The 22,355-nt window shown below is 36.2% G+C and overlaps 1 protein-coding gene across 2 annotated transcripts in view; it reads left to right on the plus strand.

The window, feature by feature from the left end:
• LOC148944053 (CTTNBP2 N-terminal-like protein) overlaps positions 1-22,355 on the plus strand; it is a 125,410-nt gene that overhangs the window by 67,999 nt on the left and 35,056 nt on the right. For both annotated transcript variants that reach the window (XM_089099684.1, XM_089099685.1), the window contains exon 6: positions 13,079-13,239. In XM_089099684.1, the coding sequence (XP_088955810.1) occupies positions 13,079-13,239 (161 nt within the window). The remainder of the gene's footprint in view (positions 1-13,078; positions 13,240-22,355) is intronic.

Consider the following 22,355-nt stretch of genomic DNA (forward strand, 5'->3'; position numbering starts at 1 on the left):
ATATTGCCTCTTTTTTACATAAAGTAACTATTTTCATGATTTAGTTTTTACTGTTTATTTTTTAAGATGAAAATTGTTATTTCTGAAATCTGAAAACGAAAATCTTGATTGTTATAACTTGGATATTTTAGAAAAAAAAAAACAACTTTTCCTAGTCTTATTTTTTTTTTTTTTATCTAGAGGTTCTTTGTTGTTTTTTTCTTCATTTTGCTTTTCGAATGACTCGTAGAATTAATAATGTGTCAGAAAAAATTGTAAATATTGCGAAGGGAAAGGAATGAACATGCTTTCTGACTTTACCGTGGAAAAGGATATTACTTATGTTTATTCACCATAAAGGAGATAATGATATAGTACATTTGCCCTTTAATATGGTTCGTGACCCTGACTAGAAAAGGAAGTTAAATATGAGGTATATGAAAGGGTGTCTTAATCTAATTAGGTCAGCGGTAATATTAATTAATAAAGACATGTGCTAACAGGGTATTTAGGCGAGATGTACAAATATTCTTTATTAAGTATTGAGCCGTTCATGTTATTTGTCGTTGAAACAGAGTAAGGATCTTCAAGTCAATAAAGGAATAGTCTATAGCTTCCATCAGTTATTTTTAAGCCCCGACCTTTTGACAGAAAAGATGGTGATTACGGAATCTAAACTCTGATCTGGGGTTGAACTAAAGAAATGAGAGAAATTGACCTTTGCCTCCGTAGCTCCGACTCAAAGACATCAAAAACTTACCTAATTCCCATCCGACCCTGTTGGCTGTTTCGGACCGTCTTCTGTAACTGCATTATTACAAAGGTGCCACTGTTGCATGTAGTCTGTAGAAGTTCTGGTTGAGGGTGGTTGGGAGGTTTTCCCGCCGATGCTTGGGGGATCTTCCTCTTAAGTGGGAGGAATCAATCCATTCAAAGCACTATTTTCTGAAGCTCTATTGAGGACATTTGTCAAGCCATACAACCATCGAGGTTGTACATTAAAATCTACCAACTCTAAAGAGAGTATAAGTTATTTACATATAATAAAGGATATATATTCTAAATTGACAAATTTTGAACAATTTTTAGTTAAGTCTTATTTTCTTAGGTCCATTTTCGTTCTTGAATGTTCATACCAAAACTTATTATTAATTTCAGAAAGTAAATTTCTAAGTGCTTATCAGATTTCGCAGCGATGAGCGAAAGGGCTAACCACTTTTTTGTAATAGATAAAGGATTGATTAATTTCAGAAGAAGAAAATTTTCATCGTGTTTAAGCCCTGGGCATTTCAATCGTTGATCATCGTCGTTATTTTTGGGGGGCCAGGTTTAGATTTTGTTTTGAGGTTTTTTTTTCTATATTTTTGAAAAAGAAAATTATTTGTCTAAGTATTGGGTCAGAATATTTAGACCCAATATTGAGCTGGGAATAGTGGGAAAGGGGAAATTCTTTCGTATTACCATTTCAAAAATAAGAATTATGCTACAAATACATTCTTCTACTGAGTTGAATAGAGATTTTGTTACTTTGAAACCATTTCTTTTAATATTTAATTTAAAGGTTAAACACAAACTTATTTTTAAATAAACTTGTTTTATTTTGTTAAAAAGTTTATTTTTAACTGTGGAAATTTTCTTAGAGACACAGGATGTACAATGAATCTACGGCTCATGAAATCTGAGTGGTTACTCGATTTAAAGGTCCTAATAAAATGTCCTGGAGAACAATTTATGACAACTAAAATACTTGAAGTTGTTTGCTAACCCAAGTTTGATTAGATATACAATGATTTTTTTTTTCAACTCTCGATTTTATCTCCTTCCTTCATCGTGTTGTTCAGTTTAATTATTAACCAGGGATAAAGGTCAGTGCTTAGTAGATCCATTCGTGTTTGGGATTATTGCAGAAGATGCTTTTCATATTTTCGCAAAAACAGATTTGAGTTTTTACCTCTTTTTTAATGGTCGCTTTTTGATACAATTTACGAAAAAAGAAGTTTAAACAAAATTAGTTATTGAAGTATCATGTGAAATCGTTAGATAACACATATCTGCCCCAAAAGATACTGGATATTGATTAACTACAGAAGCATCGAAAGGTTATTTTTTGGGAAGGTTCCAAGTCTTTTAAATAGAAGAAAGTTCCAACTTTGGCCAAAGCCCTTTTTTAAGGGATTTGAAGTCACTCCGACAGAAAACCTGTTACTCGATGGTAAAATATTTCCTTATCGTGTTGATTGATCTTGGTGTAATATCTTGGGATGCAACGCAACTGCTTTCTTAAATTTTTTTTTCACATTTTTGTGATTCCACATTTTTGTAGACAGGAGCTTGAAATCTCTGCCACGAGGTTCTTTGATATGCTAAATTAGATGTTGTAAGTTTCATCAAGATAACCTACTCTTTTGCGGGGATATTATTTCTTTCGGGAATAGGGCAAAGTTTTTCAGACTTGTAACGTTTGTTGTGTCCGTTTGAATCTAGTAAATATTTAAAATCACCATAAAAAACGCGATTCTTTTTATATGTATATCGTTAGCAAACCTTGTTTTGAGTTTCGGTTGCTATTAGCCTGAGTCGCTTCTTGCTATCTGTTCGTTACCCAAAAAAATTTTTGATTTGGTTGAGAGTAAGAACCTATGTTTTAGATGTGCCTCTTGAGATCAGTGCCCTATCTAGATTATAGGGGGAAGGATAGGGGGTGCGAAAATTTGTGTCCTAAGAAAAATAACCAGGGGTGTTTGTCAGATCTCAGCAAAACTTTGACATCTGTGGTGGAGGAACTATGGGTTCCAAAGTTACTGTCGTAACCACTTCTGCTGGAAATCCGTCTGTCGTACGTATACTCTGTCATACGTCTTATCCAAACTCGGGGAGAAATAAGGTATATAAGGACGGTAGAGGTATTTAAATCTTTCCATTAGCTTCATGTCAAGGCAGGTTGGTGGAATTCATTCAACAAAACGTGATCCTCATCCACTGACACACCGGTTTGGAGCTCATATTCTAGGTTATAAAATATGCCGACCAACAGACAATCTTGACTATGACAAATTGATAAAAACCGTAAAGAAGAGATAAACGAGGATAATAACAGCCAGTGAAAAACGTAGATTATAATGCAAATATTTCGGTTAAGACCTCTGCTTGACCGTCCTCTGTGCAAAATAATAAAATAAAATACCGATAAAAATCCAAAATAACCCAGAAACTAAAATAGGACTATAACAAAATTAGACTATAAAAAATTTTTCTTCTCATAATTAGGATTTTGTTTTTATAATCTGGATTGTGAATTAGACAATCTTGCTGGAAAGCATAGGTTGTGGATTTTCGAATTTTCCCGTTCCACAAATTACAGCTCGCTAATCCAGTTTTATAAACCCGTCTTATAGTTAATTTTGCTCCACTGACAATTCTGAGTCTTGTTGCAAGAATCTGGCAGGGGAGAGTGGGGCTAGTTGAGACAGTTTTACATTTTATTTTTCTTCACCAAGCCATGCTTGGTATTATTTCACCATAAAAACATTCTTAAATTTCACACATTCTGTTACAAAAATGTATTTTTTATTCTGGTATAAACTAAACTAAGAAAGCGTGAAGTGGAGGCTATGGATAAAATCGCCGAGGATCTGGAGGATGAAGCTAGACAGCATAATAGTAATACATTGTACTGGCATGTTAATAAATCGAGAGAGAGTAGTCAATCCGGACTTGTCCCAGTTAAAGACAGGATCCACAATTAGTGATAAGGAAAGAGTTTAAGAGAGATGGGCAGAACATTTTGAGAATGTGCTAAACCGAGATAGGATTGCAGGAAAAGATATAGAGGAAATTGTAAAAAGTTTGTGATACCTTGGATGTGAAGGAAGATCTGGGTGCTGATAGTGTGGTAAATGAGTTTTGTTAAATATGGTGGCTCTGAGGTTAGAAATAAGTTGCTGAAGATCATGAATAGGATTTTTGAAAAAGGAAAGTACCTAACGATTTTAAGAAAACTTTAATTAAACCACTGTAAAAGCAATGTGATAAGAGTGAGTGTAGTAATTATCGAGGCATTAGCCTAGTCTCTGTAGGTAGCAAATTACTTAGTAATATGATACTGTTTAGACTGAGAGATGCTGTAGACAAAGTTTTAAGAGAAGAGCAGTGCTGTTTTAGAAAAGGTAGAGGGTGTGTTGACCAAATTTTCACTCTTGGGTGAACTGAGAAGTGCCTGAGTTGTCAAACACCTTTGGTCCTTAATTTTATAGATTATGAGCAAGCGTTCGAGTCTGTTGATAGAAGAGGTTTAAAAAAGGTTGATAGAAGAGTTGGTATACTTTGTATGGTATACCAGACAAATATATTAAAGTGATTAGTGTTATGTACGAGAATAACACTGCTGCGGTTAAGGTAGAAAATGAGGTTAGCAGCTGGTTTTGTATTAAATCTGGAGTTAAGTAGGGTTATGTTCTATCCCCCTTTATATGGATTATTTTGATGTATTTTGTCTTATGGACTCAGGAAAGGCAATGGGAGACCACTGAATCAAATGGGGAGGGAAAACTCTCCTGGACTTAGATTATGCTGAGGATTTAAGCATCCTAGATGAAAGTATGAGCAAAATGAATGAACTTTTATAGGTTTTGCGAGTTCAGAACGCTAGAATGGGTTTGAAAATTAATGTTAAGAAGACCAAGTCACTAATTCTAGGAATAAGTGAAGATGAAAAGGTGACGCTGGGTAACGAAAAGATTGACCTGGTGTCCGGCTTCACTTACCTTGGTATTATTATTAGTAAAGACGGTGGGAGCAGTGAAGACGGTAAAAGTAGAATAGCCAAGACTCAGGTTGTTTTTTCACTGTTAAAAAAGTTTGGAAGAATAGCAAGATAAGGCGACAAACCAAGATTAGAATATTAGAAGCTGCAGTGATGACAGTGGTTAAATATGGCTCTGAAGCATGTGTGCTCCGAAAAGCGGATGAAGATTTGCTAAATGTTTTCCAGAGAAATTGCGTACGGATTGTTCTGGGTACCCGGCTGACTGACCGTATTGCAATTAGTAGGCTGTACGAAAAATGGGGTTCAATCCCGCTTTCTAGGGCTATAATGAAAGAAAGGTTGAGATGGATAGGGCAAGTTTTGCGGATGAAGGATGGCAGATTTCCGAAGATTGGAATTATTTTACTGGACAGTTCAAAGTGTACCAACTTACCCGACATCGGGGCTAGTTGATATCACTATGGGGCAAGTTGATACTCTGGTAAGGATTGTAATAATTAGGTAAGGATTATTATTGTGGTACGGATTATAAGGATTGTAATAATTAGGCAATTATAGATCAAGATGCAAACGTTTTCATCAAGTACAATTCAAATTAAGTATAAAAAGTAAAATTCAAACGCATCTCTTCCCGTTAGTCGCCATTTTATAAACGTTTTCATTTTATGAACAAATCTAAACTACTGGATTGTATTTCACATCTGAGGTGCAGTTTCTACATGTGTTGAATTTCTTATTCTCAACATACACGACAAGTGCCCATCTCTTACCTACAAAATGCAATCATTAAATTCAATCCTAACCGAGGTTTGACTCGGAATATAGGTACAAACAAACTTAATTACTGAATTTCATTGCTATGGATTTGTAAAACTTCATTTTGCTGTTTCTTTTTTTCTTTTTCCTCAAACTCTGTTTTCAATTTTTCCTTAACAGACGTGCTCATTACAATTTCCGACTTCTGAGGCTGTTTTCCTTTTTTAGTCGGTTTTCTTTCGCCAGCTTTAGGAAACGGGTGGATGTTTACTACTACTGGACTCACAATGGCTGTTGTAGTGCCAGCACCTGATGAGGTTGGCTGGAGGGCCGTGTTGAAGTTGATGGACCTGCAGAAGAACTGTGTAAATCATTGATTGTTCCATTTAACGGAATTTTCTTCGATACCCGGTAGCTTTTAATATTCGCTGATTATATGGTACAATGCCGGATCCCTCAAATCCTGAAATTATGCTCTTGGGCATGATAGCTTTAGGAAAAGGAGTTTTGACTATTCCACACGTGGACTGAAAGATGTGAATCATGGTTGTCTAACAATGCCAGACATGAACTATCTTTTGATGAATGGACATTGTTATGAGTGTTTCATGAACTTGTAAGAAAAGAAGATCTCCTATCATCCACTCTGTTGTGTATAATGTACCAATAAAACCAGGTGACCCATTTGCAATAAAGTGCTCCTTACAAATACCATTGGAAAGATGTTTCCGATTGTGTTTGCAGCCATCGCCACAGTAACAGTCTGACCCCTCTTAGCTGATGTGGCCTTACCAACTTGTCATTTCTTAGCTACAATTTTATTTCGTCGTTGGACACTCTGAACTGCTGTCTTATCAACATTCCAATTATCCTTAAACTTGTACTGATCAATAGCGCATTCTAAGAGGTCGAAAAACATATCAACATTTGACGTGTTGAAACTTCTGGCTCGTCTGAGAATTGAACCATTATCGTGTGGGTGATTTGTGTTTGATCCAGATGTCGGGGACCGATACTTCTGAGTGGTTAGCCATGGCTAACTCATAGGCTAGCACTTTAATGTTATGAGAAGTCGACGCATAATATATTTTTTGATGAGTACGCTATATGACGTACTCTCTAAACACTAAATATTTGCCTCGGCCTAGCATAACCCATTGCGAGGTCCTCACTATCTGATTTTCTTTCTTTTTGATGAATAGAAACAATGTCATTTTGTTGATTTCGTAAGCTATAGCTGCCTCCCTTAATGTCATTTTTTCACCTTAACAGCTTCACATGTTTGTTTTTTTTAAATGATTGTATTGGTGTTTTGCCTATTTCCGTCTTCCTCTTGTACGTTTGTATCATGATCTAAATTGAAAAATGTAGAATCATGTGCTGGGGCACGTTGATATGCTGTTTCAATCTGCCCCTAGTGACCAAGTGTTATTTAAACTTTCATAATATAAAATTGTAATAACTAAATTAATCAAATCTTAATTAATTTACTCGCTGAAAACCGCTGAATAAAGTGTGATGGTAGTTGAGGGGTTCCGTCAAAACGTAGCACTTCTTTTTTCACTCAAATAAAATATAAACAATTAATTTCATTTATAAAGTCATACTGTTTTCGTCACACAGTAGCTAACTGTTTCATAACTCTGAAACTACCCATAAAGGTGCGTCACTGCACAGTAACTGATTCTCAATAACCCGCTTAAGGCTACTGATGGCTATGGATTTTAAATAATTTTTGTATCAACCTGCTCCCGTCTCAACTAGCCCCACACTCCCCTGAGTCAGTAGAACTGACCTAAACGGAACGTATATTGAGTCCAAGCTTTAATCCTCTGCCCCTTAGGGCATCAGGCCTCTTTACCTTATTAGCTATTAACTCTTCAAGTGCTAAAAAATGTTGTTCCTATTAATGTAATTTGCAGTTATCTTGCTGTAATTACGAAAATTATGGGTATATTTCTCCACCTAGTTTTTCTCTGTTCACAATCAGGTAAGAAGAAGAAAGGTATTCGTAAAAGAAATATCTAATATTTGTTGAATAACTTGTCTTACTTTAAAAAGAGGAAATGATTAAGGATGACTGTTTTTTCTCTCTGTTAATCAGGAAAGAAACTATCCGATCGATTGCGAAAAAAAAAATATTATGTCTTTTCTCTGAGAAGAAAATAGAACAAAATAAGAAATGGATGGAAAATTCTTGCCATCGGAAATAATAGAACTATCTTCACAAAATAGACAAAAGAAAAAATGTTCGGGCTTGATCATCATTCAAAATCATTAGTTTCTTTTATTAATGAATGAATTATTTATGTTTCCTAATTAATACGAAGTCTTTGTGAACTGGAGTTCAATATATCAAAAGAAAGAACGGTCAATTCCCAGGCTCAAAGTTACACGAAGTTGTTGACAATCAATTTTGAATAAATCGAAAAGCATGGTAATTTTACCAGTTGGCTAATGTCATTAACCAAAGTTAAACGGTCTACCTGCTCACAAAAGATAGAATGTGTGTCCTGTCCCCCATCCACCCTAAGAATGGTCTGGAAAATACGCCCTCGCATTGAGTTCAGAAAATTCAGGAAAAGTTTCCTCTCAGCCAAAAAAATGAATAAATAAAATGAGCAAAAAAAGAAAAAAAAATATGTCATATTTCCCTCTAATTGCTCTATGGCCAGGAATGCAGAGAAAAATGCACGCTGAAACAAAAAAAGAATGGCAAACTTTCTTTCACCACTAATTACCGGCTCTAAACATCGTGCTGCAGGGGTCTTGCGCAACAGACATTACCGACATACGTTTCCAATATAGCCCAGGGGCATCCACTCCAAAGGGCGTCAGAAGAAAAATTTGAATAAATAAAAACAGAAAGGAGGATAAAACAAGAAAAAGAAGAAAAGGTAACTTAGAAGTCACAAGTTTTTTTTTGTAATCAAACAGTTTGTAAGGAGCGACCCGGCTCAATAGTAACCGAAACTCTAAAAAACTACCTGCTTTTGATATTTTGATACCAATAGATACATCAAAAGAATCAGATTTAATGTTGATTTAAAATATATAAGTTTGATCAAGTTTGGTCCTATCCATCAAAAGTTAAGCGCCTGAGAAAATTTGGCTGATTTTCGAAAAAAGAGGGAAAGACCCCCTAAAAGTTATAGAACCTTAATGAAAATCACAACCATCATGTTCAGCGTATCAGAGAACCCTACTGTAGAGGTTTCAAGCTTCTATCTGAGAAAATGTGGAATTTTGTATTTTTTGCCAGAAGAAACATCACGGATGCGTGTTTTGTTTTTTTTCCGCAGAGGTGATCTTAACGACCCAGTTGTCCTAGAATATGGTGGCAGGGCTCATTGGAGCAGAAATTAAAAGTTCCAGTACCCTTTTTAAGTGACCAAAAAATGGATGGCACCTAGAGCCCCTCCCACGCTCCCGGGCTAAAAGTTATGAACTTTACTCAATGTTAACATATAGTATTGGTTATTGGGAAGTATATAGACGTTTTCAGGGGGATTTTTTCTGGTAGTGAGAGGGGATGGGTCGGGGGTTATGTGGGAGGATCATTACGTCGAGGAAATTTTCATGTGGAAAGGGACATTGCTATGAAGGGGGTGCCGGATTTCCCAGCATTATTTAAAAAAAAAGATCTGAAATTATATAAAAAAACAAGTTTTTTAACTGAAAGCAAGGAGCAACATCAAGACTTAAAACGAACAGAAATTATTACGTATATGATTGGGTTCGCCCCCTAATCAAAAACATGCTCTTTAAACCAAAGATTGTTTAGTACTTTCATAAGAGCTATTTATTCTAATTAATGGCCTTTGTGATTAAGGGGTCATTTTTAAAGAATTGTAACAAAATTCGAACTTTAGCGTAAAGAGCGAGGTATTGACTAGGGGGCGAACCCCCTAGTATACGTATTGAAAGTATATGACTATAGAAGTTCGTTACGTAAGTTAATTCGTAAGTTACGTATATGTATTACTAATAAAAACGTTCGTAAATAAAATTAAACAACTTTCGAGAAAGCCATTTAACCAAATAAAGGTAAAATTAATATGCAAATTTGGTGTTGATTATTCATGTACGGTGAGCCAAAATCAAAACCTCCATTTATTCAAAAGCTTTCAAAAATTAAATAAAAAAAAAGTTTTTTTAACTGAAAGTAAGGACCGACGTTAAAACTTAAAATGAACAGAAATTATTCCGTATATGAAAGGGACTGTCCCCTCCTCAACGCCTCGCTCTTTACGCTGAAGTTTGACTTTTCCAAAACTCTATTTTTTTAAACAATAAACAATTTTAGTGTAAAGAGCGAGGAGTTGAGGAGGGGACAGCCCCTTTCATATACGGAATAATTTCTGTTCGTTTTAAGTTTTAACGTCGGTCCTTACTTTCAGTTAAAAAAAACTTCTTTTTTTTTTTATTTAATCTCTGAAGGAACCAAACGAATCACCTGAATCACCAAAGGAGTGGCACTCGCTTGGTAATTCCGGCAGCAGGGCAAGCAGACATGGGATTAGAGGCCTATGTGTCTGACGAGACGAAGAGAGTTGAAATGTTGAATTATGAAAACGAAAATGAGTATAGAGCAGAAAAAAACAGGTGAAAAGTGTCGGGGGTCGCGTGAACATGGCCATGTAGTTAAAAGAAAGTGAAAGACACACACAACTTCAAATCAAGCAACGCTTATTAGTCGAAAGGGTTGTATTAAAATCGTTGTCTCGTTGGCTTATCATATATCCTGGAGAGCTGTAAATCCTGGAGTGAAAGGAAGATATCCATAGAGGAGGGCAATAAGAGACGTAAGACTAAATTAAACAACGAACAGCGAATTTTTAGAGTTGATCCTAGGAAAATGTGTTTAATTCTCCTAAGAATTCCAAAACTCTCCGATATCTTCATTTAATCAGACTAACATGATACGTCAAAGGGTGATTTTCATTTCGAAGCACGCCAAAGGAAGCTGACCAATCTTTGGGTTTACTAAGAGAAGCCCTTGAGAGGTAGATTTCAGACAGTTAAGGGTAAGCCTGAGAAGCCCGCAAGAAAATTATTAAGCTCGACTTGTCATAATTCAGGGCCAGGCAGTAAGCATCGTATCGAAAAATGTCCCTCTCAAACAAATTAACCAACGGGATACAGATATCAGGCTCAGCTCAGACAGTAGTACAAAGTGAACTTTCGTCAGCGAAAGCCGCTAGAAAGTCATTATCCATTGCTGGCTATGTGTCTTTTTTTTATGTTTAAAGACTTGTGGTGACATAAACGGAAACAAGCTAAAGATTTTTAGCCTATCACCTTGACAATGAGGTTACTAATGTAAATCAAGAACAGAACTGGCCTTAGAGCTGAACCTTGCGGGACAACGAACTCAACCTCTGATCATCAACCCCCACACCTCTTCACCTTTTCATATCCTCCCTTTAATTTAAATGTTGATATGGCTATTCTTTTCAGAATAGTCAAAGGGTTCCCTCTTTGTATACATATGCTTCTTGCAACAAAATCAGTATTTTTACTGTGGGTTTTCCGAATTTAACGACAATTTTACATTAACATGTTGCTCGACACTTGTACTAAGTATTTCCAACGATTTCCAACGATACAGAATAAACTTCTCGGGCTTACAAAAGCCAGTTTGGTTATTTTCTATCTATACCTCATAATTACATACAAGTACATACACGTATATGCAGGGAATAGACTGAAAATGACAGTTAAGAAGAATCGACTGCCTTTGGCTCGTTTTCGTTAAACAACATCAGAAGAGTCATCGTCGTCATTAACCCACTGTTGCCAGCTGTCTCGCTTTTTTGTCTTTAGCCAAATTTTCATGCTCCATCCCATTGCCTAAGTCTTGCTGACCCTTTCCAGTCCTTTTTGCATTTTCTAGTTTGAAACTGAAAGCCAATAAGTCCTTACTTCTTTCGACTCGGCAGGTACGTCATTTGAAACATCATAGCCTGTTTTTTTTTCGTTTTTTTTTTTGCTATATTTTTGAAAAATCAAAGACGGACTATAATTCTTGGTTTGCGCGAAAATAGGCTCAGCTACTATATCTTGCCATTCCGTGGAATCAGACCTCACCAGCAAATGTGGTATGTTTAATCTCTATCTGATCGGGATTTTCAGGGTGTTTTGCTTTTTTTTTCTTTTTTTTTAAATGTGTCATGAAGATTTTCTATCCATTCGAGTTGTCTATCCGGTGAATCAGAATATTGTTTCTCTTTATATATAAATCCATTCGCAGTTGTGATGATTTTGCTTTAATCATTTATGATGCAATAATTTTAATTTCTGCTTTCAGCGCCTTCAACAAAATTTATTTATGCCATGCTGTCAAATCTCAACTCCCCCCTCTCCCTCCCCTTTGTGGGTTGAGCCTACTTGCCGCGTAATAAATTGTTAGGATTTTAAGCTCATGGAAAATTATCATATAGGTCAAAATATTCTGGGATAATACTATATTGTCATGTCCAAAACGAAGGAATTTTATCAAAATTATACGTAAGTGAATTAGAAGTTAAAAAAATTGTTCTGTCTTAATACTCTGGTCATATTTTTAATGATAGATCTGATTCATAGAATCATGGTTTGAATGTATAGTGTTTCAGAATTTCTAGATCAAAGATAATAAATTAATAAATAATTTTTCTTATCCATTACGATTATACAGAAAATGTCACATAATGAAGTACGAAGAAAACACGTACGGCCAATTAAAAAAAGAAAAAAGGGCAGAAAGAATAAATAATACATTCAAAGGTGCTGGCTAATAGCGTGTTAATGGTTATATTTGCGGTCCAGGGAAAAAGTGAATATGTGCACTCATTCCATAACAATTACAAAAGGGTCAGGTAAATTGTATTTAGCTGAGATTCTAGTAAGACGTGACTTTGCGTATGCTCTCGCAAAAATATAAAGAGCTGTGTTTCGCCAAAGAGAAAGAGAGATTATTGGCCTTTTCTTCTGTGTCAAGAACTGTGCTTGAATTTTACTGGGTCAAAGAACTTTGAACGGGACTATACTTACACTGAAGGGATAAAATTTTCACCTAATTGTCTATTTAGATTTTTTCGGTCATGCTTGATAAGCAGGGTAAATAGTCTAATATCAGACGTGACCGCTTTCTGGATATAGTTCCGTTTTAAAATTAGCTTTATTTTAAGCCAATTTTTGGGTTTAATTTAACTAAATAAAATTGGTTTTCGTGAGTTTACTTTGATGGTTTTCGTGAGCTGGTCGCATTATTCCTGATTTCCGAGCAGCCAAATAACCCTGCTTAGAAACACACTTACATGTATCAGATTGCCTTTTGGTCATACCTTGTACTGATTTAAGGCAGTAAACAGAATGCCAAACCTGACTGATTCTTTTGTGTGAAGTTTTAATACTGTAAATGAATGAAAGGTTTTGGGTTTCAACTATTTTATTAATAGTAAACTCTCAGTTTTTGTGGCTCCACTCTCCCGTAAAGGTATGAAATGGGTTTACACCCAAAGGTATGAAGTGGGCATAGCAATTTCAAATCCTCAATCTTGGCTTCTTAGAATTTCATGCAGTTTTTCTTTTTAGATACTCTCCGAGGAGAAGGCTCGGATGGAACTGATGGCAGAGAGCCTGGAGGAGGAAACTAGAAAAACCTTACGTCTAGAGTCAGAAATAGAGAAGCAGCCGCAGCAGCTGGATACAGAACGGCAACATTTCAAACTTCAGCTTTCTAAAGGAGAAAAGAGGTATCGTTACCTATATATTTCCTAAATTGAATTTTGCTGTTTTAATGAATGCCAAAATTATTAATTTATTACTGTAGTTATTATAGTTATAATATCGCTATCATTGAGTCATGGTTGTGGAACAAGGCAATAACAGCATTTATCGGCTTGGACTCGACGCCTGTTACTGTGTGACAAAAGTCCTGCTCCCAGTCTCTACTAAAGTTAATTGAGATTTAATTAGCCATTCCTATGAATGCCAAGAGTTTATTCCTTCACTTACAGGTTTCGTCGAACTTGGTGTCAATCATAGCAAAAGTTACGTTCAGTAATTGTTGAACATGTGCTATTTGGTTAATTGTGCCAGACCGCCTAGTAATTAGGCTACTGAAAAGAGATTTTGATTTCTTCATCATTAAGATTTGTGCTAAGTACAGGAAAAGATTTAGTATCAAAATATATATAATGTTGAAGTTTACGTTGTTTAATTCGTAAATGTGTATGTAAAATGTATAGTGTATGTTGTATAAATTGTAAACATAGAGGCTGAATGAGGTTTAGCTTGTTAAAAGGGACATATATGAGCCCAGATCTTAATTTCCGTCAGATGAGATGCCTCTTTCTTTTTTAAACGTGCTTGTGACAAGAATACGGGGACCCCCTATCTTTCTCCACCACTAAGTAAAACATTAATCCCAGCTTGTAAAAAGGCAAAATTAGGATTAGTTCTTACTAAGGTTGGTTAAGATGCAACACTTACTCCTCGTGGCCGCCACAGTGACTTGAGATTAACTGCCGCTCACCTCCCTCTCCCTTCATTGAGGCTATGTGGACTCTGGGCCCTCAAAATCACAACTAAGATATTAGCCGTTACACCTCACTCAGTCTGGTTGGGTTTGAACAACCTTTTCTTGAGTTTAGGTCCAATGTGGATTGAGTTTAGGCCCAATGTGTATATATATATCTATGTTCTCAAAAACGGCTCCATATTTTTTCGCAAAAATTGGTATCTTGGGATATTCTCGCATAAAAAAAAACCATGTAGATAGGTCAGAAGTTTGAGAAAATTCGTTAAGAGCCTTGATTTTGGTTTTTGCAAACTACGTCATGTAGTAAAAATTGCAATGACGTCATGACACTTGTCACACTTATGTGGAAAAAATGAAGATCTTCATGTATGGAGAAGTTAATATTAAATTGCTTAAAGAGCAAAAAAACTGGTAATTGCAAAAATATTTCCATATATTTTTACAAGGGATTACAACAATTCAAAACCTTAAAAAGGAAAACAAGAAGTTTCAAGCTTAGTAGAAATCGTTGTTAGAAATCAGACTTGCGATAATAATCATGTATCTTTGAATAGCCCTCAAAATGAAAAGATATTGAATTGCATAAAGAGCAAAAAACCAGTAATTGCAAAAATATTTGTATATATTTTAACAAGGGATTACCACAATTCAAAACCTTAAAGAATAAAACCAAAAGTTTGAACCTTAGTAGATATCGCTGTTAGAAATCGGACTTGCCTTAATAATAAAATATCTTTGGAAAAACGGCAGTATGAAAAGACAGCAACTTGTCTGTGGTTAGAAGACAAGCAACGAAGAGAATCCATATATAGAAGCCTGCCGAGTGTCGGGGCCCGGCGGCGAAGCAGGGCTCCCAGTACTGTATCATCGGGACGTGTACAGTACTATATATATATATATATATATAATATATATACTGAACTCAATTCTGAAACAGATGAGACGATGAGAGTGAACTCCCCCCCCCCCTTACTAATGTGAAATCAAGTACGAAACCCCAAAAGGAAAGACTAGGATAACTATTCGTTTAAAATCCGAATGCCTGTTCTTGTAGACGTCCCGATGAAAAGAATTTGAGGAACCCCTTTTACTCCCTCCCACAGAGTGCAAAACTGTCTTTTTTAGCGTTATCTTCGTCCTTAAAATTTCTTTCTAAGAGATATTACGACTGTTTCTCAACAGTGAAGGTGTCATAAGGTCTCAGTCACGAGACAGATTGTACTATTCCCACTCTAATGGTTCTAAAAGAAAATAGGCTGTAATTTTGCTGTAAATACCCCATATTGCGTAGATTATATCGAAGACTTTGGCTCTACGTCTTTTCCTATGATTTATTAATAATTATCGTCGTAGAAAAATAATTAGTTACAATGATTCTAATAGGCCTCTCCGCAAGTTTTGATTAATAGTTGAAATCGACTGTCATTCTTCTAACTAGAACCAGAAACCAGAGTCTGTCTCATAAGTTCCGGTGCACACACACACAAACTCCTGGGCAAGGGCTGCAAGTTATAGAAGTTGCCCAGTGTTTACAGATACGGTTGGTTTTTAGGAGAGGGTGGCATGTTTGACCCCGGGTCTCCAAAAATGCTTATCGCATTAAGGTGAAACTTTCAGAAAACGTTGAAGAGGATATCGAAATATGATCAGAAGGCTGCCAGTCCTCTTTGCATGGCCTTTTTAGCTGTCCTTTTCCAAACAAATTTGATAAAAATTTTGATATAGCCATTTTGTTCAAATCAGTCTACAGGTCAAATAACTACCTCTAGAGGGATGATATGACCCCCCACAGCCCCTGGGGCAAGGACTGTAATCTATGCAAATTGCCGAAAACGTTGAAGAGGATATCGAAATATGATCAGAAGGCAGCCAGTCCTCTTTGCATGGCCTTTTTAGCTGTTCTTTTCCAAACAAGTTTGATCAAAATTTTGAGATAGCTATTTTGTTCAAATCAGTCTAAAGGTCAAATAACTACCTCTAGAGGGATGATATGACCCCCCACAGCCCCTGGGGCAAGGACTGTAAGCTATGCAAATTGCCCATTATGTACATTTAGGTTTGTTTAGGAAAAGGTGCCATGTTTGATCCCGGGTCTCCAAATAGGCTTAGGGTATTAAGATGAAATTTTCTGGAAATGTTTGGAGGGATGTGTAACAAAATCAGAACCCATTAAGTGTATGCCGATTGTCAAGATGTTATTAAGTTGAACCTTTTCTGGTATGTTGAAGGGAACGTTTAAAGTGATTGGAGGGCAACCAGCCTAGTCCTCGCCACCTTCAGATAGCCATTTTGTTCAAATCAGTCTAAAACTCAAATAACTACCCCTCGGGGGATGATATGACCCACCACAGCCCCTGGGGCAAGGACTGTAAGCTATGCAAATTGCCCATTATGTACATTTAGGTTTGTTTTTTAGGAAAAGGTGCCATGTTTGATCCCGGGTCTCCAAATAGGCTTAGGGTATTAATATAAAATTTTCTATAAATGTTTGGAGGGATGTGTAACAAAACCAAAACACACTAAGTGTATGCTGATTGTCAAAAGCGCCTATCAGCAATATCTCAGCAACAGCTGATGTTATTAAGTTGAACCTTTTACAGTATGTTGAAAGGAACACCCTAGTCCTTGCCACCTTCAGTACTAATCAAAATTATGAGATACTAATTTTTTTAGAATAGTCAAAAGGTCGAATAAGTTTGCCTCCGGGGGTGACATAACCCCAACGGCCCCAGGAGCAAGGGTTGTAAATTATGCAACGTGCCCATTGTTTATGTATAGGATTTTATATTCGCAAAGTTTGGAATATTTAACTCTGGGTGGGTCTGAAAAGGCTATGGGTATTAAGGTGAAAGTTTATGAAATTTTTAGGTGGACGTTCAACTAAATCTAAAGACAGTATGTACGTCTAAGTCATCAGAAGGGCTGAGGGTATTATTTTTAAGCTTAGGGCATGTTGAGAAAGATGTTGGAAAGTGGTCTGAGTGCAACCCTGTCACCCTAGCCCTTTCAAGATCCCCTGCTCAATACTGATGAAAATTCTGAGATAGCCATTTTGTTCAGAATAGTCAAAAGGTCCGATAACTTTTTCTCCGGGGATGACACAACCCCCTTTGCCAAAGGTTATAATTTATGCAATCTGCCATTTTCACATGTAGGATTGGGTATTGAAGATGAGGGAATGTTTGAACCGGGCTGGGTCCGAAATGGCTAAACGTATTAATGTGAAACTTCAGAGAATGAAAAAAATTAAAAGACGCTATGTGCATCCAGGTTATTGAAAGAGCGTATTTGCAATATCTTAGGAACGGCTAATGGGATTTACTTGGAACTTTCAGGGTTATTATTACTACTACTGCGACTACGTCTACGACTACCTGCTACGAATTTGACTGTGACTGTGAGTCCAACAACGCGCTTGTGACTACTACTGCAACTACTTGGGACTGCGATTACGACTACTTGTGATTGTAACTACCCGTGGCTGTAACTTCCTGTGACTGTCACTGCAACTACTTGTGACTATGACTGCGATTACTTGCAACTACAAATATGACTACATGCGACTACGACTAATTGCGACGGCGGGTACTTACGATTGTGACTGCGACCACTTGCAACTACGATTACTTGCGATTTTAGCTACTACTACTCCGATTTTAACCGTGTCTGTGGCTGCTACTACAACTGTTACTGCTACCACTTCTACCAGTACTACTTCTACTATTGAATCAAATCAAAAGAGTTTAAGTACATCCAGGTTTTGAAAAAGTCTTTCTGTGAAGTTTCAGGAATGGCTAAGATTATAAACGGGAAAATTTCAGCAAATATTGAGGGAGATGTTAAACTAGTTCTAAAGACTGTATATGTTTCTAAATGCTCAAAAGGATGAATCTGTTATTTCTCAAGAACTGTTAATGGTATTAAGTTGATTTTCAGAGAATATTGAGGGGAGTGTAGCACTAAATCAAAGGACACTTGGTGAATCCAGGTCTTCAAAAGGGAGTATCTATATGGATTTCAGGAACCGGCTACTGGTATTAAGTTGAAACTTTCAGGGACTCCTAAGGGGGCTGTTAAACTAAATTAAAAGACATCATATGTATCTAGATCATGGGAACAGCACATCTCCAGATTATTTTGAGGTTACTAAGTTGAAACTTTCAGAGAACAGTTTGGGGGATGCTGAACTTAAAGACACCGTGTGCACCCCAGTTTTTAAAGGGACATATTTGTAATATGTCAGGAAGGCTAAGATTATTAATTTGAAACTTTCAGAAAATATCGAACAGGATTTTGAATTACATCGGAAGAGACCATATGAATCCAGGTTGTTAAAATGACATGTCTGCAATATCTCAGGAGCAGTAAGGGGTATTAAGTTTGAACTTCCTGAGAATATTGTGGGGGAGGTTGGATTTAATGAAAAGACCGTATGTGCATCCCAATTGTCAAGAGAGTGTATCTGCGATATCTCAGGAACGTTTAATGGTATTTAGTCGAGAATTTCAAGGAGTATTGAGGAGGATTTTGAACTAAATATGAAAATACTATGTGCAGCAAGGTAAGGGATCTTTTTATATATTGAAATAAAAAGAAAAAAACACTACTTGAATCCAGGTTGTTAAAAGGATTCATTTGAAGTGTTTCAAGTAGGGCTAGAGTGTCAAGTTCAAACTTCCAATGAATTTTGAGAGGGATTTTTCTCTCAATCAAAAGACATCATGTGCATCAGTGTTGTCAGAATGGCATATTTTCCACTCCATACCTAGCAAATGCTCAGGTCAAAGTTACAAATGAAAGAGTTTAACGATTTAGGAATAAAGAGAGCTCATTTATTCCCCTGTTATGCATTTATTCTCTTGTTCCATTTACATTCAAGTGTTATCTTTCCAAAAATCTATTTGGAGGATTCTTCTGGGTATATTACCTTTAAATTACTGTTGAATCAAAATCTTTGTTCAATAACCGGCCCAAACCTTCATTTCAAACTGAACGAAATCCTAAAAAATTGGATAAATATTCACTATATTAAACAATACCAAATCTTTGGCAATCAGAGGTAATAAAGGTAACAAGTACTGATATAAATAAATAATTAAATCCTGAAACGATCAAAGTGAATACTCAAGTCAAATTTAAAACGAATAAAAATCACTGGAAACGGGAGTTTGGCTATTCCCCCTCACCCTCCTATGATGGCTTATGTCGGCGATTTTTCAAAAATCAAAGCGCATTGTTAAAAATACATATAGTTTTCAATAAAACGCAAATTACATAATATGCAAATGATAGGTGGGTATGTATTGTCCGAAAAGTGACCATGACATTTGGAAAGAACTAAAAACAGGAAATCGAATGGTCATATTTTTATTTTATTAGCATGTTTCCTCTAGATGTACACAGAACCACAGAAAATTTACCACCTCCCCCTCCCCTGTTCAAGATAACATACCTCAACTTCTGCAAACCGATTGCAGGGGTTGATTTGACTGGGGGTTGAATGAAATAAAGATTTAGTCGAATGAGGGTTGAATTGAAAGAGGGTTGAGCTAAATAGCTTGTGTTACATCGGAACCGCACTTTTCATTTTGATCATAAAAAAGGAGTTAATGGTTAGTGTTAATCCACTTTCCCTTTTTTCATTATGGATTTTGGCGGAAAAGGGTGGTGTTTGGTTATTGAGGTGTTTTATTGAAGAGCGATGGTTTATGGAGATGTTTGAAAGCTCCTCTTCTTTTTTAAAAGTGTTTCTCTGAGTATTTGCCCAAATAGGGCAAATTCTCTGGGCAAATAGGGCAAAAGTGTTTCTCTGAGTATTCAGTCGTTTAATCCATTCATTTTTCATCACCAAGAAGAAATGATAGAAACTTTGAAGTTTGGAATGTACATTCAGGAAGGGGGGTATCAAGTTCTTCTTGATACTTCACTAATCTTGGCTATCAGACAGACATCATATGGGCTCCTGTATAACATGCAAAAATTACTCACAGACGGCAGTGCTACATTGCTCAACACCTTATCCATGCACATCCTCCTTGGAGCTGAGGATACCTCCAAAGAGACCGTGGAAAGAACCTCACAGATGCCTACTGCTGATGTTTTGGAGGCTAGGTCACCAATCCTTTTCTATCTGATAAGGAGCTTCCCATTGCAGTACATAAATATGTATCAACATATACATATGGTGTTTTAAGTTAAGGTGCACTTGTTAGATTACCTTATAAAATGCATTGAAATTTATGAAAATAGCTTCTTGTTTAGAAAAAAGAAGGTTTTTTTAGAGTTATAGATATGCAGTATAAATGCTTCTTCTGCACATTCACATAACATATGTGAAAATGAAACACGACTGAATCACAAATTGTGTCAGTGAAAATGAAAGTTGATTGTTTAAGTTGTTTATGTAAAAACCTGCACAAACATATAAATACTTAGAGATTTGAAACGATTGGAAATTCAATTTTTCATGGAAAAAGCTCCATATGCACTTACGTAGTTTATGGTAGTACCTGATTAAGATAGTACCCCCTTAAGAAAGGGTAGCTTTCCTTTGAAGGTATAGTTGTCCTTGGGAATCAACCGATTCTTAATTTGTGAGTTATTACGGACAATAAGAGGTATCGAATTTAGCTGATTAGTTTTTCTTATTTATTTTAACGGTTCAATGGGATAAGACTGATAAAATGCCATACTGCCTTAAAAACTTCAAAATTTTAAAACAACCAAATGAAAAATCAGAGAAAATCATGGTTTTCAGGTACGAAGAGACGAGATGGATCCAGGGGGAAAAATATGCTTTTGTTTTGGTGTCCTTGTAACTTTAAGTGACCTGGGGTGGTTTTAAATGCCAATACCCCTCCTCACTTGCAATGGTAGGTCCATGGGGGTTGGCCCCGGTGGGTTGGGTGCAGTTTACTTTTGGAGCTTCAAACTATATTTACAGGAATATGTCGGGCAAAAAGAGAAGCTTTAAGCAGCCTGAGATGATTTTAAAAGCCAATACTCCTCCTGACTTGCAACGGTTGGTCAATGGGGTTTGTCCCGGTGAGTTGGACGCAGTTTACTTTTGGAGTTTCAACCTATGTTTACACAAATATGTCATGTTGAGCCCATTATTATCAAAATGCTTAGCCCGGTCGTAAAATCCTACACCCGCCACTGCTCTTATGGAAACACTTGTGTCTATAGTACTCTTTATATTACATTTAGAATAATGACGCTTGCAAATAATTACAGTATGCAAAGCCTTTCTCCTATCCTCTCTTTATGGCTCCGTTATATGTGAGAACACTCAAAGCATAATATCTTTAACAGCTTAAGATAAGATGTTATTAGTTCCAAAGAGGACCGCAAGCATTAGTAGATCTTAATTCGGTTCTTATGTCAAGTAAGGAAAAAAGACAAAAATTACAAGCAGCTAATACACACAACAAACTTTAAAAACGAAATATGCCATTCAGAAATGATCAGTGTAAAAACTTCAAAAATTAAGTATAACATCGACTGCACAGCTATTTTTTCCAAAAAAAAATTATATATATTACACACGACAAACGTTAAAAAAAATAATAGAAAGGAAAGAGGGGGGAAGCTTCACTTATTTAATATTTCAGTTATATTGGTAGAAAATCTTCTTCTAAATCTTTCTGTGACAAATTCTATTGGATTAAAAATTGGAAAAGAGAAAACGAGGGAGGTAAGGTCTGGGGGGGGGGGGGTGATAAAAATCCATATTTGTACGGGGAAGAATTTTGGGTTAACGCAGATTTTTGTTCTCCTTTCCTGAAGAATAACTGGATTGGGTCTGCGAGGAAGGGAGATATAAGAACTTTACCCTCGTTAAAGATCAGTTTTTGGCATCACGTTGGAGTGGAAATGTCATGATCCCAAACAAGGCCGGCGGGCTCAAAAATTGGATTTATAAATGAGAGAGAAATTGAGTACTAATGAAAATTTGAGGGTAATAGGAGGAGAAAAAGAAGAGGGTTTCATCATCATTTGGCGTTGTTAGTCCCTAATTATTATCAATATTGCTTCCATTGCCTACTTTCAGAGCAAAGTTTAGGCAGTCCCTTCTGAAGATAACACTGTTTAGCTTATGGTCTTTTTCTATAGATCCCTGTCAATGTTAGTCTTTTAGATCAAGTTTCCGACAGAAATCTTGTTTACCTTGGCTGAAAATTGCAATTTTCGAGTGAGAGTTAGGTAGTTGTGAAGTATATGGTAAAGCCTTTTTACTGTTGTCTGCTACAGTTGACCTGAGTTTATGGCTCCTTTTTTACGATATTTTACATTTTGAGTGACTAAAGAAGTTCTTGTAGTGCCATA

Source organism: Artemia sp. Qi Xiang Cuo, chromosome 14, assembly GCF_049724085.1.
Source record: "Artemia sp. Qi Xiang Cuo chromosome 14, ASM4972408v1, whole genome shotgun sequence".
In the NCBI taxonomy this organism is placed as follows: domain Eukaryota; kingdom Metazoa; phylum Arthropoda; class Branchiopoda; order Anostraca; family Artemiidae; genus Artemia; species Artemia sp. Qi Xiang Cuo.